The following is a 19,718-nucleotide window of genomic DNA, read 5'->3' as shown; positions in this document are numbered from 1 at the left end:
TTAGCGAAAAATTGTTTGTACAAAATATAATATGCTTGTTTACAAGGCCCCTTACCTACTGTTAATCAACAACTGTATAATATTTTATTATTTTACATAGCTACCATTATTTGTTTGATGTGACTATCATTTTGACACTAATTACATCTATAGTAGTAGTGTGACATGAATAGGTAATAGATTAGGTAACTTAGGTTACCATTCTTACCAATAGGCAATAGTAAAGGTTACCAATCCTGATTATCCAGAACAGTTTCCGTCATGTACAACAATACACAGTGGGCCAGAATATGAAAATAACTGGCCAAAACTATATACTCAATAAAACAATTAATTTTTTTTGTTGATTAAATACACAAATAGAAATTTAGAGTGGTCAATTATATTTTTCTATATATTTTTATTTATTTTAATGATATTTTTAACAGTACAATATTTGTGTCCTGTATTGGATTAAGTATTTTGAAATAAATCTGATTTTTGAAAATGTATTATTTGTTGAAGAGTGGAGCTTATTGAATACTGATTAATTTTTTACAATAAGAAAGACAAATGTACTTACATTAATACGTTTAAATTAAAAATTACAGTATGACAGTTCAATACTTTAAATTATTAATAATTAATTATAACAATATATACAAAATATAACAATAAACATAATTTTTATTAATTTTCGTCACTTGAACAATTTTCCACCAAATCGTGTGTTATTGGTTCAATTGAAGTCAGTGGTTGTAATACTTCTGTTGAAAATGATGAATTTTTTTTGGGGAGGTAATTTTCTAAGACTAGAAATGACCGGATCAGATGACACTAACAGTCTATGTAACAGATCCTCATTTTTTTTAATCCTAGAACATTTTCTAGTATAATTTTCTCGAATATTTTTAAGGTCTTTATTGCGAGCCTCTTGTGCTTCTTCGGACATTTGGCCGATGGTAAGTAAAGCAGTAGAAATTACAGATGATCCATGCAATAATATCTTGTGTACAGAAGCTGGCATATAGTACCAAGGAGATTCTTTTACTAACAATTTAGCAGTTTCAATTGCGTATTCAGGTACCTATAATTTATAAATAGGCAACTACAGGCAGAATCAACTTTTACCACTATTTATGTAATACAATTTAAAATAAAATAATTAAGTTTTAATGAGAGCTTAACCAAGAGCTGCTCAGACTAAAAATATGAATTCTGTTAAATAAAGTATACTAATATACAATTCGACAATGGACATAATTAAAGCCTAGTTATTGAATAATAAAAATTCACTAAATTATTCTAATTAATAAAATGTACGTGCTTACCTACGACGAATCGATGAATATATATGTTAGCTATTTACAGCCAAATACTCAACAAATAAAATACAGCAAACTGTAGAATCAAATGAAAAGAAAAAAAAAGACTATAATAATCATAAATGTCTTGAGCAAATATGTTATCAGCACGCTGATTGAGTAATGGCTACTTATTTAATAGTCTATATGTTTATAGATTATCGAATATTATAAAAAAATCAATTATTAATAATAACTTTTTATCATGAGTTTTGGCCAGTTATTTTCATATTCTGGCCCAATGTGCAATAGTTTCAATAGTCAGCAGAAGAAAACCACTGGCCACTGCTATACATTATTTAAACATCCGCTTTTCGTCAATTCATTTTAGTTTTTTCCAACAAAATTACGAAAGGTCTGTCCTGTGTTGGCGCGGAAATGTTCAGGTCGACCGATCATATTTTCCCATCGTTATAGGATGGCAGGGTTGTGATCACAGTGGTGATGTGAGTGGAGACCCCTCCCACCTCTTGATGGCTTATTATTGTCATATTATAAAATATTAGATAGTGTTATGAAAGTATATTTACCTTATATAACATGGTCAAAAATTCAAATCTGCCCCCCCCTCCTTTTCAAAAAAGTTGAGCACGTAGGGCGGTTCAACATCTAAAAATCTACACTAGCTGTCTATAATCCAAAAACCATATCACTGTTCCATTTACGAATAAATCAGGTATTATACGAAAACTGGTCGTCACCAAAAGCCAGGTTAGGTACCTACTGTTGTAAGCACGGGCCTGGAGTTGGCCCACCATAAGAGTGAGGGTGAAGCGGTGATCCTCTCCCGCAGGTGGATGTTCGTCACCCCTCGGCTTATGGTCGGTGGTCACCAGATCCTCATCCGCAAAGACATCAGGTACCTCGGGGTCATCCTCGATAAAAACCTGACATTCGCGGCTCACGTCGACGGCGTCGCCAAAAAGGCGGCACGCACAGCGGCTGCCCTGGCCCGGCTAATACCAAATTCCTGAGGTCCAGGTCAATGGAAGAGAAAGCTGCTCGGTTCAGTCGCGGATAGTCAACTTCTCTACGCCAACCTCGTATGGAGCAAATACTAACGCACCGTTTCAGACAAGGCCACACTGGTTCTGGCCTGAACACCGCCGGCAGACCTGGTTGGTCTAGAGAGGGGCAGAATAAGGTATCGACTTCAGGCTGAAACCGAGCCCGGCGAGTCTGACCCGGACTATCACACTGTGGCAGGCAACTAAGAAGGCCTCATGGACGCGGCGCATCATTCCGGAAGTAGGAAGATGGGTGGGGAGAACTGTCCCGTGGGTACCTCAACGTTCCACATGACACAGGCACTCATGGGCCATGGATGTTTCCAGTGGTACTTACACCGAATGGCTAGGGCTGCCAGCCCCCGCTGTTGGCAATGTTCAGACAACTCAGACACCGCCGAGTACACCCTGTTTGGGTGCCCATACTGGGACGGGTTTCGCGAGCTCCTGAGCACCCGGCTAGGTTACCGACCAAGTGCCAGGGATCTCACAGACATTCTCTGCGGTCCAAGGTTTGAACAACTTCCAGCGGACCCAAACGAAAAGTCGGCGATCCTGAGAGAAGCTGAGGAATTGTTCAGGCTCTTTTACGGAATGATGGAACACATCCTCACAGCAAAGGAACAAGAGGAAAGAGACACGGCAGGCCACCGGGTCTCGGAAACTGAAACCCTAGTTAAGATTCACGTGGTCGAAGGAAACCTTGGGAGAGTAAAGGCTCCTGCACCGTCTGATATAATATAACTGTATTCTTGTTTAATAGTAGTGAATAGGAGACTGGCCTACCACTACTAAAAATAGGATGTATTTGATTTGTTTCAATAAACGATGGGGGGGGGGGGGCGGAGGAGAATTATTGGCAAACCTGGTTCCTTCTCGGGTCCTCGATATCACGAAAAAAAAAAAAATAAGGTACCTACTATTGTAAAACTACCAGAAAGCGACTGGAAGTCCAGAGTCTGATCTGATCTTTAATTTTTAATTTGGAAGTTAACATGACAACACATTTTAGATTGTCGTGGAATTGAGTAAAGAAGTATGAACAATGTACAATTGGTAGTCGTATATTCTTTCTATGGTGGTAACTGGTATCGAGCTGTCGCCGACGAATGTATCACAAAAAAAGACAACACAAAATTATTTTATTTTATTTTTATTTTTTTATATATATATTTTTCAAATAGTTTGTTTTTTTTTTTTTTAATTTTAAAATTTTATAAATTATAGGTATAACATAAAAATATTAAATGATAATATAATTTTTTCTATCCTTAACATAATAATATTATATATAAGAATAATTAATAATCCATTGCAGTTTTTTTTTTTTTTTTATTAACAATCTTTTTTTACTTCACAATATTATAATAGTTAACCGTTTTTGGGGTAAATCAACGGGAAGGAGGTGGATACGGAGGAGAAAAAAATTAAGGTAACGGGATCGACCCGTGAGCGTTGGCTGTGCCAGACGGACAGGGTTTACAATATCTAATAATAATAATAATAGTAGTAGTATAGTATAGTAATAAGTAATAACATAATTGCATTTAAATCGCACAAGAAAAAAATTAAAATACTGTTCGGACTATAATTATATTTTAATAACACAATAATTCAACTAATCATTTTGTGTGCGTGACGGAATTATTAAAAATAAAAAAAAATTTATGATAATAATAATAAAAATAATAATAATAATAATAATAATAATGATATAACATTACAAACTAAAACATGTGGAAATTGGTAATGTTTATCTGTTTGTATATTATAATATAATATAACGAAAAAAAAAATAATAATAAATTAAACACTAACAAAACAACAAAGATAGTAAAATGGGACTACATTTTTTGTTTAGAATTTTTTTGGGTAAATAGGTAGGGGGATGAATATTTTTATTATTTATTTATTTTAAATCTAAATGTAAACATCACTAAATATATTTCATTTTGAATATCATAATATAGTATATAAATATCGATTACATTTTAAGGCAATATAACTCAGACTTTGGTTTTGTTTAAAATTTTTTTGTATCTTTTATACACATATTGTCTAAAAAAAATGTTACAGTCTAATGATAAGACTATAATTAAATGTAATTATTAACCATGTAAATGAAATAAATTTTAACTTGTGGCATTAATATAAGTCTTTCTAAATCGTTGTTTTAAAACAACATAAGGCAATTGAACGAATTTGTTGGTCACATTCACGGGTCAGAAAAATTGTTGGAAACTGACAACAAAAAAAAATCTCCGAACCACGTGTAATACATAATACAAATATAACACTACTACTTATGAAAGCACTGAAAAGTTTATAAAATATATATATGTATTGTGTATATTATATAAGTTTTTGCAATAATAATGTATAATATATTATATTAATAATCGGTAATAACTCACAAAGCTCATTCTAAGATAGTTTTTAGAAAAAAATTGATTGGGAAGAGTGAAAAATTAGTATTTATACACATTTATAATTTTATTATGTATATTATATAATATATAGTATTATATTAAATGTCATAGAAGAAAAAAATATTATTTATCACTTTATCTTTTGCACGACTCTAGTGCGTTCAAAAGACAAAACTCGAAAATACAATTGATCGACCCTACCGATGCTCTAGAGATGAGTCTTTCATCCAAAAAATCAAAACAAAAAATTTTTATAATAATAATTAAACGTTGGTGTCGTTTTGTACACATTTGGCTACTACATACTTTACTCCACACAAAGGTAACTCTTAAAATTAACAAAAAAAATTATTATTTCTTTTATTATTTAGATTGTTTGACCGAGCGTTAGAACACCACTCGGAGACAACAATCAGGTAAATTTAACTAAGCGAGGAATGAATTCCCACATATACATATTAATACATATATAAATAATATACATATATATTATATATAGTATATACATTATACAATTTATTTATATATATATATATATATATATATATATTGTTTTTTTTTTTTTATTACACAAATCTTCTTTTATACATTTTTTTGTAAAATTTGTTTTACAGGCAAAACAAATTATTAATAATTGTTGTTTACTCTACAACATAATTAATCAGATGTTTATAACTTGTTATAAAAATAATATATATATATATATATATAGAGAGATAGATAGATAGATAGATAGATACATTACATTTTAAATCATAATTATTCATAAAACAGATATACTGTTTAGTATTTAATTACACTTTTTTTTTGGTATTTTTTAAAAGTTATAAGGTTAAAATAATATGTAACTTAATGTCATCAAAAGATTAAGATTACAAGATTAATACGTATTAATGACATATATATATACGTAGTACATAAAATTAATAATAATAATCGTATAATATTTAAAATCCCATGTTAAATACCCAAACCAAAATTTGCTTTCTAAGACTGTTATTTAAGAGTCTTGCTCAGAACCAAATTTTAATTAATATTTTACATATATGATTCACATATATATAATTTTTTTTATTATAAATATATAGTAATATAACTTTTTTTCTTTTTTTTTTATAGTATTTTGTGTCAAAATATAACAATTTATCTTTCAAAGTTAAAATTATTTAAATAAAAAAAATACACAGAATATACTGAAGAGAATATGAAGTAGCTGTACATGAGTTATATACAGGATATATATTATAAAGTTATAACCTACATTTAAGTAGTTTATAAACAATTTACATGAAACAGAAATTTAATTCCTCGTTACAATGAAGCCCAAGACGATGACGAAATGCGACAAGACTGTACGGTCTGTACTTTATTTTATGTGTGCGATGACTTAGCTTCCGAGGTGTTCATCTAATATCATGGAAGGTAATTTTTTATATTAAACTCACATCTCATGCGGGAAATGGCAATGCGAGCGTACAGTGTGAGATCATGGCCGGTACTATGCAGCGTGAGAGGTCCACAATGTCGGTCCATCTCAACAAAGAATTCTGTAACACAAAATAAGGAGACAATTTTGTTAGTGGTGCACTCTAAATTTTAAACAGTTAAATCCTTTATATCTTACGCGTATGTTTCCCGCGCATAACTAAAAGGTCAGCACGTTGCCACATTTCATGTGCTGCTGCCAAATGACAATACAATATGTGCTGTGAATGAATAGCATTGTGCACAACTATTGGAACACCGATCACACCTGTCACAGCTCCAGATGCAGCTCCACCACTGGGTGTGATGCTACTACTACAGTATCCTGAAGAGTGACTCTCCACAGAACTGGCTGGTGATGGAGACGGTGAAATGGGACTTGAACCCACATTCTGACCAAATATTTTAGTTAGAACCATACACAAATGCAAATATCTCAAATAAAAATGTTTACCTTCAGGAAATGTTGCTGAACAGTCTTGAAATTCTGTCGATTTTGGTATACAAGTAGTTTAAACAATTTTAATCGCAAGAAACTAAGACACCTCATCCTGTAACAAATAGTTAGTAACTTATTGATTTGTACAAAAAATAATCAAATTGCTTTGAATATGTAACATGTACTTACCAAAGTATTAACAGCCTATTATCCCTTTCTGGATTATCAGCCATTTCAAATATTTCGTCTAGCTCCTCGTGATCACAGTCTGCACGATAGTTGTATATTTTTGACCAAATAACTCTACAAAAATATCAGAAAAACATAAGAAAACATGTTAAGAAGGAAATAATTAAAATACAATTTTTAATACATACTTAATTAAGTCAACAGTGTCATTATAAATCTTAAGCACTGCTCTTTCCCTAGTCCCATCATTCTCCATCAAATGTCCGCTAAGTACAAAACACAGTATACCGTCCAAATATTTCATTTCTTGAGTAATGGGATCAGGCTCGTACTCTGCTAATTTGGTCAATGCTTGTGCCTCTTTCAAGGGGACCTCTTGGTGCATACTGAAATAAAAAAAATAACAATATTGTAAATAATAATTAAGATAAATATTTCTCTGGTGATCTTACTTATTTTCAGGGTACAAGTCAGTTACAAAGTATGAGAAGAATCTTTTCCTTGGAGGATACTGGTGGTGCATGGATTGCATGCGCCATGATGGTTGTCTGGGTGGAGGTTGTACAGGAACTTCATGCATGCGATCCACCAAGATATCATTTATTAATCCGTCGCCCTGATTGAAAACAAACAATGAATTATTATTTTATAGTTACTATTTATTTTATATTAATTATTATTATATACAGTAGTCAATTAACCCATTAATGCCGTGCATTGCCATATGGCAACATAGATTTTTTACAATAATTTTTAAGATATAACATATTATGTTTTCAACAAAATGTCGGTTAAAATTGTAAATAAAAAAATTCCGGCGCTAATGGGTTAAGAAAAAAACTTATAACTTATCTATAAGAATATAAAACAATAGTGAATTGGCTGCACACCTCAATATTGAAAAACTGATAAACTGAATGTTTCTCACAATTTAAACTTGAACTTACACTTAATGGCACATTCCAGTTTACAACTTCAAGTTATACTTATTTTAATTTTTATTTAACCTTTTCACTGCTATACTATTTATCCACTGCAATCAGTGTATGCTACATAAAATAAAATATTTATTGTTTTTTTTCCTTTTTTTAAGATTTTTTTTGAGATATATATTATGATCTAATTATTTAAGTTTGAAATAATGCAAGCCATGGCTTCCAAAACTTGTACGGTTACCGGAAAATGAGAATATTATACAGTGATATAATAGTAGTACGTCTGGAGCAATGGAAGGGTTAATTTCCATTTTTTTTTTTCAAAAAATGATCAATCTTTATTTAAATATAATATAAAATGTTATGAAAAATGTTTTATAATATTTTTAATCTTTTTGTTTTGAGATTATAACTTTGATTTACAAATAAATAGTATTCAGCAGGGGTGGCCAAACTTTTTTTGATTTAGATCTATTGAGTATATTTTTTTCTCTTAGAATCGACTAATAGAAAAAAATTATTTTATTTTAGTAATAAACATACATATATAAATAATAAAATAAAAGTGTAAAGTTATCTAAAATTAGTGTTTCACATTAAATTTTTTAATTATTTTAAAATGTATGAACATTACACGATGTTGGCGTAGAAGCGTATCATTGCATATTTGCATACTATGGTCAGTTTATTATAATCTCAGTAAAAGTCACTAACTGCCAAACAAAGACACTGCACTAAAGTCTAAATGATCATCAGAAAGTATAGCTCAGTACCTATTCAGCTTTTAACCATGGTTTCCAAAACTTGTACGGTTACCAATTCAGCTTTTATAACTTTCATGTGAGAAAATGCCATTTCACACAAATAGGTTAATCCAAAATCAGTGTATTTAATAACTGTATCTACTAAATGACAAATTTATAAGAATAATTAATAAATTCTAACAAGGGAGATCGACTGAGAAATCGTCCAAGATAGACCAGTCGATTGCGATCAACTATATAACCACCCCTGGTATACAGTATGTAGTATGTCCAATAACTTTTAAAATAGTAAATGTAAAAAAATACAGAAGAAAATATGTTAAATTTACTCCTTATACCTAATAATAACTAATATCATACTGTAACACACATTAAGTTAAGCACTAAAAAGCAAATTAACATAATTTTAAAAATAATAAAATTTATTGTAGTCTACTGGCCAATATAGAAAAGTATCAGTAGTTAATTTGAACTTATTATTTATTTGTAACTGTGTTTAAATGCACTTACTATTCCTGCAGCATATCTTCCTAGTGTTGCTGACCCAGTTGGATTGTGAAATTTTCGTCTTTTCGACGCATTAGGAGAGTATTGATCTAGTTCCAGTGAACGTTTATACCGAGGGTCCATTATTTGAACAGAGGTGGTACTATAAGGAAGGAAAGGAGGTGGTCCACCATCTTCATCTTCAGATGATTCTTCATAAGGGCCGTGAATCAAACCGCTGGTAGCAGCTGGACGTTGTAAGTATGACATGGTACTATAATTTAAAATATACATATTTAATAACATATTTAAACAATTATATTATACAAATTCAAAACAATAAATAATAATAAAAATTACCTATGCTCTAGGGGTTTAACTTTTGCTTCTGGTATTACTGCACAAACAGATGTTGGCTTACGCCATACATTAACATTATCCATCATGCCTTTGGAATAGCTATCAGAAGAAGGCTGTTGGAGAAGAGGCTGAGTAGGCGGAGCAGTGTTAGCTGGAGATTCATTGGATTTAGATTTTTCTGATCCTGAAATGGTTTGTGATGGACTGCCTTTGTGATGATGTTTATGATGTCTATGCTTTTGTTTTTTTTCATCTTGCCTTGTATTTGCCAAATCAGCACAGGTTCTCAGCTCTTCAGATCTTGCTGGTTTCACCAAGTAATTTAAATTAGGTGGCAATTTACTTAATGGTATTTTACACAGCACAGATAATTTTAAAGTCTTTAGGCCTTCTGGTTCTTTAGGTATAAGTGGAATGACTGGTACAGGAGATATAACACGTTCGTTATCATTGCGCATTGCTTCATTGTTATCAATTATAATAACTCCACCTTTGCCACCTTTTCCACCTTTGGATTTTCCACCACTCTTGGCCCCACCATCTTCACGCCGTGTTATAAACAGTTTCCTTAAAGTATCATTCTTTTTCTTATCTTGCACTTTGATTCCCTCTACATCAAGTTTGGGTGGACTTTCAGTTGTTGTTGATATGGGTGGCGGCCTGCATTCTACATCAGAGGAGTCTGAGTCTGCACTGCTCGAAATTGAACGTGGTGGACGTAGAGCAGCACTGACTCGAGCTACAGGTTTTTGAGGTTGATTTTTTTCCCAAGACGGTGTTTTCTTTACTGAATGTGAAGACTTCTTTTCGGAATCTTTTTTCCGACTCTTTCGGCTACTATCAGTCCATTCTTCCGATTCACTGCTAGCTGATACCACTTTTGACTTTTTACTACTACCTGGTGGTCGACCTCTTCGTTTTTCACTTATCTTTACTGGTTTTGGTGGTTCATCGTCCTCTGTATCTGATGAAACCAAAGGTTTTGACTTGATTTTTGATGGCGGAAGAGGTTTAGGAGTTTTTGTCGAACCCTTCTTTCGACCTCTCTTTTTTGCAACTGGTTCTTCAATTGGTTCCTCTTTTTTTACTATCACTGGTGTCGATTTCTTTTCTACTAATTTAGCAGGTTTTACTAATGATTTCTTGAGATCCTTTTTCTCACACTTTGCTAATGCCGAGTATTTCTTGTGTAAGTCCGTTATTGGTTTAGATGATTTATGTGAACGGCTACTATAGGATGAATCACTATCACAACTAGTGTCACGAGGTTTTTTCTTTTTATCGTCTTCGTCTTCGGATGATGAGGATGATGAAGACGATGAAGATGATGAAGATGATTGGCTTTTTTGTTTATCACTGTGAGTAGAGTCTGAATCTGACATTTCCGATAGTAATTCAACAACCTCAGATCGCTGCGTAGGAAAACCTGGACTAGATTTAGGATCGCCCAATCCAACAGGTTCCTCCTATGAAAATAAATACGTTTTATTTATAATTTTAATTTTTATATTTTCATGTAAATTTGTAGAGAATAAGAATTAATTTGTCAATCCCAAATAAAATCAAGTTTATGAAAGTTTTATGAAGTTAATTTTCATGAACTAAAAAATAGCAATATTATTAAGAATGTTTTAAAAGCTGACGAAGGTAGGGCACTATAGATACAGGTATGCTATGCCGCCATTTTACGACTAATAATGTTATGTGAATTTGAATTTCTCCCCCTTTATTTTATCATTGATAAATGAGTCGCAAAATGGTGGCATAGCGTACCTATTCTATGTAATGTAGAGCCTTAACGAAGGTAAAAATAAAATAATAATAATAATAAAAACATTAAAAGAAATAACTATGAGCTCTGAGATTGTTGCGACACTACAGCATTCGTCCTAAACTTAACCTCGTTTCAACAATCGTCACGTGATAACTGGCAACCGTTGTTTTTCGATGATAAAACACACTAGTGTGTTAACATAGGTAAATAGTACTTATATAGTTATATATTATTATAGTATAATATTTCATAATATTATGTTTATCACGCGTGACCGTGGAAAACGGCAATGAATATTATTATTCGAAGTGACGTACAAAATTATCGAAATTACGATTCAGGATTATCAACGGTGGATCAGGGTTGACCCAAAGATACAAATTGGTTGTACCCGCGATATCGTACAAATTAGGTACAGGTGAAAGAGACATAATATTATATTCACCGAATTGTCGAACTACGATCCTACAACGGGTCGTGGATTGATATCGAGTTTAATATCATTATCGAGAAAAGCCACCGCAACAACTCACCTGTTGTGACGTCCTGGTCGTGTTGTTCGTGTCGGGCGTGCTCTTTTTCAAAAAGTTTTTCAGATACCACTTGGGCTCTTCTTCCTGTTCCTCTTGCGGGGGCGGTGAAACGGCTGCCGGTGGGACGGTGTCCTTCTTCTCGTCGTTACTCTCACTGTCGCTACAACTACTATCCGAACTACTGTCCTTCTCGCCTTCTTCACTGGACGAGCTGTCTTCATCCACAGACATGTCACTACTGGTCTTGTCGGCCCTACAGACACGCGGAGGTCGTAAGTATCATAAAAGGTCAAAACGCGAACTTGGCGAGCGAAAGCACACCACAGTTGTATAATAGTATTACTGTAATACACAGTACACACTACACAACTCACTTTGTGGAACTGTAGTTGGTTGTGTCAGACGATATGACGTTGGTCGACGTGGAACTCCGGCGGACCTTGTCAGTGGGTGGCGATAACGACAACTGTTGCGATTCCTGCGATAACAATATATTTTAGGTAAACAACTATGGACAAAAAAAAAAACGCCTCCGGGAAGAAGAGAAAGGGATTAAGACAGACGGTAAAATATCTAACTGCGTTCGACCTACCTGTATCAGTTGCGTCTGCTGCGGTTGCGGCATTATGTTAGACCCTCTGACCGACGGTTTGACCATGTACCTACAACAATACAAAAATATCCTTTAGTGTCCAGGAATCAACAATAACATGGTTACTATCACAAAGACCAGTCGGGTGATGAGAAGTTATTTTCTCGACCCAAACTACCGTATTCTGTGTTAAAAAGTACGTATCAGACCCAATTTAAAATATAATATATAAAACAGACTTAAGTTAAATGACAAATAGAATTAACAATTATAAGGAAAAAATTTAAATAGTACTAGCTATATAGGTAAGATCAGCCGATACGCCACTTTAAATAATATTATATTCTAAATAAATATGGTATTATTAGTTATAATAGCATGTCCTATGAATTCAAGTATACTCACGATGCGAACAGCGAATGGTTGTACGGCCCCGACGGTTTGGCGTCCATGGGCACGGCCGCGGCGGCTGCTGCTGCTGCAGCGGAGACGGAAGCAGCGGCGTCCGGCGAGACGCCGTGCGACGACGGCTGTTGGTTTCTGTGCACGGGATCCGGAAACAGTTGTTTGGATTCACCGAGCAATTTTTTCAGGCTCTCGGACGCATCTATAACGGACACACGGTCATATTATAATGACGTCTAATAAAACTCTATACGACAATAAAATATGCGACCGATACAATGCCGGCTACAACGACGGCGGCCATGTGAATCACCGAGCACGCACGTCGCGGCAACGACCCTCTTTTTCAACACAATACAACTGCAGTACGACGATCGACGACGAATACCTACCACCACCACTATAACCGCGCATACTACCCCACTACAAAATCCCGTCGCTTATATTTAATAATAAACCGGTGGGAGCGAACGGTTCAACAGAATAATATATAATATAATGGGAAACAGTGGATGGGTGGGAGAGAAAAAAAGGGATCGATTAAAGTCGGGGGGTTAGTATATACATAATAATATAAGCTCGTCGTATATTATGCATTGTATTCGTAATAATGATAATAATAATAATAATAATAATAATAATAATAATAATAATAATAGCGATATATCTAGGGTAGACTGGCGAAGTACACCGTCCGTCACACCCCGCGAAATTTAAATATATTTTATACATAGTGAGAAATTCACGCGGGAACGGTCTAGAGTTTTTTTTTCAATATATTACCTGTTGGTCGCCGTGAGTTTTCTACTAGCCTGTAGACACGTACACACGCACATAATATTATTATACGAGAAAACAAAAACACAAGGCATCTGGTTTTGTGTTTAATTTTTTTTCTACACGACAAACAGCTGCAATGTCTACAAGACGCACGCACGCACGCATAAAAACTAATCGAAACATCGTCCCCCACCGATATTTACGAAATTATTGTAACCCGGACTCACGACGGGTTGCGTTATTTAGATCACAGAAAGTAAAAAAATCTAAAAATGAGCCGCGCAAATTCCGTTTATTGTGCACAGCAGAAGCAGGGAATCGTGCGGTACAACGCGACGGTTGCAAATATTCGCGGAGACATTAATGAATGTGCATGGCAAACACGAATCGAAAATCTGATCACAATAAGACGAATATCGATTCAAATCACTAGTCGACTGTTATGTCTCCATTATATATTTATATTGTACTTTACCTACCTATAGTGTATTATTTTGAGACTAATCTTGTAATAGATTTTATTATTACCCAAGACCTATCGTCCATCGATCTACAGAGGACATATTCTCTTTATTGATTTACAGGGTACAGACACGATAATAAAATACTAATATCAAATAATCAAACTATAGTACATACTAAAGTAGGTAGATAAACTAAAGAAAAGTAGATTGTAATTGTATGTTATAAGTTATAAGTAAGTAGTAACTACCTATATTAGTGTATAGTGTATCTATACTGTTGTATAGTTGTATTACGTCATTATCTTTTGATTTGATGGGTGATTTATTAATGATCATTAAATATAAACTACATAAAATAATGGAAAAGGCTCATCGACACAATAATGATTTGGTTAGATTGAATTTGTATTATCGAACTTATTTAATGTGTTTACTGTTTGCTACGAGAGGTAGGTAAACGATAAAATATATACTAATCGTAGATAGAAAGGTCGTCGCGTCTGGCCAGATCGGCGAGCATTTAAATCGTAAGTCGAAAACGATTATACCCACTTCTTATTCCACACCATATATTTAACTTAATTTTAATTCAAATATGAATTTACTATTGTTGTGTTCAAAACGACATAAGGTTAGTTTAATCAATAATTATGTTTAATCATAAATTAGTAATTAACACTCGACAATTATTAAATCATTATATTAAATATAATCTATTAGACTAGAAATATAAAAATGACACCTCATCGGTTAAAGCTGTGGTGCCGTAGTGCTGCATTATAATAATAATTTATAACGTTTGAAACATTTGATTACAACGTAGTTTAACAAATATTTGGTAGGACAATAATTCGCAAAACGTTGCAGCGGGGTTAAAAATCGGGCGACTGTGAGCAAAAATTAATATAGGTCTTATTTGTGAAACTTATTAAAAAGTGAAAACTGTAACAAGTAATTAATAGACTTCACAAAGCTGTCTCACAGCGTAGTAAAGTATTACTCAGAGCTATATCAATATAGTTGGTAAGTATTGAATAATTATTATTCATAATCCATTTGTGATTCGTTGAAAGTAATTTTCATCAGACTGCAGTGATTGCAATATAGTTAAGCTGTGGTTTAATGATTAATTTTTCATAGCCCACACACATCGATTTTGAAACGAATAAAATGATAATTTTTTTATTTTAATATCATAAATGCGAGAACTAGACGATTAGGAAAGATTGTTTGAAAATTGAATTCTGTAAAAACGTTTATAGGCAGAAAACGACTAAGGTAATACTACAAAACAAATATCTCGTTAACGCGAGCACAACATGTGTTTCGTGTATGTCCTTACATAGCGGTGGTCGACACTGAACTGATATCACTATATTATATTATAGTCTTTAGTCTTTACTAGTAAATTATTTATATTATATTTACGAAGATAATGTTTAGTATTGTAGTGTACGCTGTTAACGCTGTTTCTAACACTGTAAAACAATAAAATTATACAGGTTAATAGACAGGATGGTACACCGGTTATCTAATACATGACTAACGAGTACCCACATTTTGATTTCTTTACAGAGTTTTTAATTCTAAAACCCAAAGACGAAAAAATAATAGTTTTAAAACGTATTTTACATTGATTTACATATTTTATTAAAATTTCGAAGATGTACAAAACCTGCAGCATCGATATCGATATCACGACTAATATCTTTTCAACGTTTATAGCGGTATAAATCATAAAACCATAGGCGTGCGCAGGGAGTATGCAGGGTATGCAGCTGCATACCCAGAAGTTCATTGAAGGGCAAAAATCTACTCTGGAAAAAAACCTTTTTTGCGCTAGAAAAATAATTACAAAAAAATAGTACGTATATTAAAATATTTATAATGATAACAAAATATGATTAAATACAAAGGAAATTATATCAGACTAACGTATGATTCACATGCTAACCACCGTCTGACGTATGAACATACCCCTGCCTATGACCAAATTAGACATCCAGTTATCAACTACCAAGTATTAGAAAAATGCATACTTTTTGTATTTATCATAGTATTTGTTACAATATTTCAGTTTTTATTTTTTAATTAAGAATATTGGATTTCATAGTCAATCAATCGATCTGTCAATACGGATAAGCTCGAACCTATAGTAAAGTAATTAATTTAAATCCCGAAGAAATCAATGATGATTTCAAAAACGCTACCCAATGGTGTTATGATAAATTATAATTTTTATTTATATGACAACGGTTTTTTTTGTTTGTACAACTTGTATGATTGAATATAATATTTTTTTTTTTTAGTAAAGCATTTCATTGTTTGCGTATTGTGTTTTATCAGAATTTTAAATGCTTAAAATAACTTTTAGGGGGCACCAGTGGAGCCTTCTGCATACTCTGAAAAAGAGGCCTACGCACGCCTATGCATAAAACGTCCAATTGTTAATACAATACTCTTAATAAAATACTTAACTTTATTTAGTCAGTTGTACACGTGTGTCGGATATATGTGTTATTGTGTTGGTTGTGTTACTTGTTCTGTACCTGCGCATTAGACGCTTGAAATATCTGAAGTTTAAAAATTCGTTGTGATTTGTTAACTTTACTCAGGTTTTATCTTCATGAATTCATAATATGAAATGTGTCATGTACTAATTTAGTAATACATACAAATTTGACAATAGAATTAATCCAAACCTGCACATTACATGTTCGCATTAAACTGTTTGTTTTTTTAAATATTAATTTAAAAATAATCAACAATATATTTAAAAAATTAAAATTGTCATGATTAATCAAGACCCTTTATCTAAAGTTTCTATATAACAATAGAACAATTACACACTCACGAGTCAGGATAAAATTAGAATACTGAGATAAAAAAATAAATTGAAATTAAATGACATACAGTAAATATTCTACAAAAGTTAAGGTTGAAATCAAAACATGAGCCGGAACTAACCTAACCGGCTCGAAAATGGTGCTTAAATGGACTCTTCTAAGGTTATCTATGGGTACTGGGTATCCATGCATATTATTATGAATGTATAGTAAGTAAAAATGTAGATTAAAATATTTTATAGTAGTTGGTAGATATTGGATAGATACGTACGATACTATTAATATATTCCTCACGTTCGTAGTATTTTAATTAAATCGAGTCATTATTAAAATTATCGATCTGCACATATCGATATTTCAGACGATTGTATTATGATTTTCGGAAGTATATTATATATCTTATATATATATATAAGATTTAAGAGAGTTGCGTCTGGACGAGTTCGTAAAAATTACATTATATTTGAGCAAATTATATTAAAATAATGTTATGTGTTTCAACGATCTTTTATATTCTATAATACATGCGTTTGGGCAATACTTTATCAATGCTTTATAGGTACCCCTCATTTTGACATATTTGATACTCTCTGTGAATTCCATCGGTGATTAAAAATTAAATTTTTAGCATTAGTATTATTTCATCTAACATTGTTCTTACCCCAAGATTGTAAATATGTTTATTAATCTAATAGTGCAACTCATCAATTACTAAATTTATATTCGGGTTTTATGAATCCATATTTGGTACACTACATAGTACATAGTACTGCATAGTACTTACATGAAATATCAAATAACTAATAATTAATAACACTTATATAATGACATCGTGTTTTCAATAGTCGAGCACAATAGTTACTGAACAACGGCTGATATATATTAAATGCTTAATACATTTTACAACATAATATATATTTGATAAATATATACATACTAGTCAATATTTCCGGTCATGAAATAAAATGTTATCTAGCACTAAAACATTCCTATCATATTCGCTCAAACACATAACACTCATCGATTTTATGAACAGTATAGTGTAATTAAAAAAATTGAAGATAACGTGAAACCAATACCTATACCTATTTAAATGAGATATCCTAACCTTGAGAGAGAAATAGAATCAAGTAATTTTACGTCATTTATACGATCACGGACTAAGGTATATCTTATTCCGTGTGTACGGCACACGGTTAATATTATTATCAGAAGAACATTGAATGAACATGAAATGCAATACCGTAATTATTATATATCTCTGGTTTAATTTTTTTAATGTTTTTTTTTTCAAGACGACAAGGAACGAAACTATCAAAGAACATTGGCACACGCACAATATTTTACCCGACGACCAAAATAATAATAAAAAAAAATGTAATATCGCCGACACTACAGCGAAATTAAATGTTGGAAAACGTCACGTTTATTATGCACAAAGGCGAGGCGAAGGGATCGTATTATTATTTTGGCAACTCGTTCCATATAATATAATACATAGAGATTACTATTTTAAGAATTTGACCGAAAACAAACGATACTCGATGGCTTCCAATTAAGGCGAAGCAAGTAGCAAGTAGGTAGTTATTTTTTAGTACACCGAATAAAATATCAAGCGTTGATCTCAATGAACGGGACGGTATCTTTCATGGTGAAATGGCGAGTCAGCGGCGGCTCTGGGCAGACGATGGTATCATCAACCGAACCCGTAACGAAAAAACGATGCGACGGATGTTCAGGAAAAAGGTGTGGTTAAACCATAATCACGGACGAGATACCCGTATAATCGCAACACGCCGAACAGAGCGCTCGCGAATATCTTCGGCGGATCAGTCACAATATCACATTATTGGCGTTAAAAAAACAACAGCACGATAAAAACGTAGGTAAGTAAGTAAGTAATGCCAGTAAGTGTTGAGGAGCGCGGCATGATAAGGGCGAACGGTTGGTACAATATTATTATACATTTATACTCTGGTTAAAAGAAAAACGTCTACTTGGCGGGAAGAGGGTGGACGCCACCCCGGAAAAGGGACCGCCCACCGCGCCACGCCGTCGCAAACGATCCGCTGAACACACGTGGCGCCGACGATATTTTACTACGTACACAGAGCGCGCCCGCTATACCAATATAATATAATAATATAATAATATGTACAAAATAGAGTATGGTAATGGTGCGGTACTTCGTATGCCACCCCTCGCGAAAATGTACAACTTCCATCGACGGTACACAGTCGGGGCGACAGGTAGGATTTCTTTTTTTATTTCGTCGCTAGTCGCTATGCGTACTTTTCCTAGGAAAATTTAACGATGGCGACCATATTTACGATCACCATCATCACCATCCTACCTTTTCTATACCAAAGTAATCCACCTAACTATAATAATATAGCAATATGTATATATGGTCTGACGATAATTTGACCTAGTTTTTTTTTATAAATCATAATAAACTTACAATGAATGGCGAAGAAAATTCTACAGACGGTGACGGAGGACGATAATTGTGCGTAATCACGTTTGAAAGGTAAATCGGAGCCGAACAACAACTACCCGAAGTGTTTTCGTATACATAAGGTATACAATTATTATAACGACATTATTACAATAATTACTGAGCACGTGTATGGATACAATATAGAAATATAATTAAACGCGAACATTGTTTGAAAAAGCAGCAACTAATAATTGCAACTAAATTCTATCAACGAGTAAATCAATATTTAGAAAAACGGACAAATTTCTCCAGTAGTAATATAGCAAGTACTTACCTATATTTTTATATAAATATACGTGTATGCGCACCGAAGGAGACCTCTCCGCCGTGAACATACAAATGTGTACCCTACCATCGTATATTGTATACGTATTATACACCTCTCCC

General features: G+C 33.0%; 1 protein-coding gene across 5 annotated transcripts in view; it reads right to left on the bottom strand.

The window, feature by feature from the left end:
* Positions 1-5,773: 5,773 nt before the first annotated feature.
* The window catches only part of LOC100167841 (AF4/FMR2 family member 1), a 161,684-nt gene continuing 147,739 nt past the window's right edge, over positions 5,774-19,718 (bottom strand). For all 5 annotated transcript variants that reach the window (XM_029489700.1, XM_029489697.1, XM_029489698.1 and 2 more), the window contains 12 exons: positions 12,742-12,943; positions 12,337-12,406; positions 12,119-12,222; positions 11,745-11,997; positions 9,438-10,903; positions 9,102-9,351; positions 7,345-7,508; positions 7,081-7,278; positions 6,893-7,006; positions 6,719-6,815; positions 6,404-6,656; positions 5,774-6,326 (listed from right to left, as the gene is read on the bottom strand). In XM_029489700.1, coding sequence (XP_029345560.1) covers positions 6,193-6,326; positions 6,404-6,656; positions 6,719-6,815; positions 6,893-7,006; positions 7,081-7,278; positions 7,345-7,508; positions 9,102-9,351; positions 9,438-10,903; positions 11,745-11,997; positions 12,119-12,222; positions 12,337-12,406; positions 12,742-12,943 — 3,305 coding nt within the window. In that variant the 3' untranslated portion in view covers positions 5,774-6,192. The remainder of the gene's footprint in view (positions 6,327-6,403; positions 6,657-6,718; positions 6,816-6,892; positions 7,007-7,080; positions 7,279-7,344; positions 7,509-9,101; positions 9,352-9,437; positions 10,904-11,744; positions 11,998-12,118; positions 12,223-12,336; positions 12,407-12,741; positions 12,944-19,718) is intronic.

Source organism: Acyrthosiphon pisum, chromosome A2, assembly GCF_005508785.2.
Source record: "Acyrthosiphon pisum isolate AL4f chromosome A2, pea_aphid_22Mar2018_4r6ur, whole genome shotgun sequence".
In the NCBI taxonomy this organism is placed as follows: domain Eukaryota; kingdom Metazoa; phylum Arthropoda; class Insecta; order Hemiptera; family Aphididae; genus Acyrthosiphon; species Acyrthosiphon pisum.
This window is presented reverse-complemented; position numbering and strand designations above follow the sequence as displayed.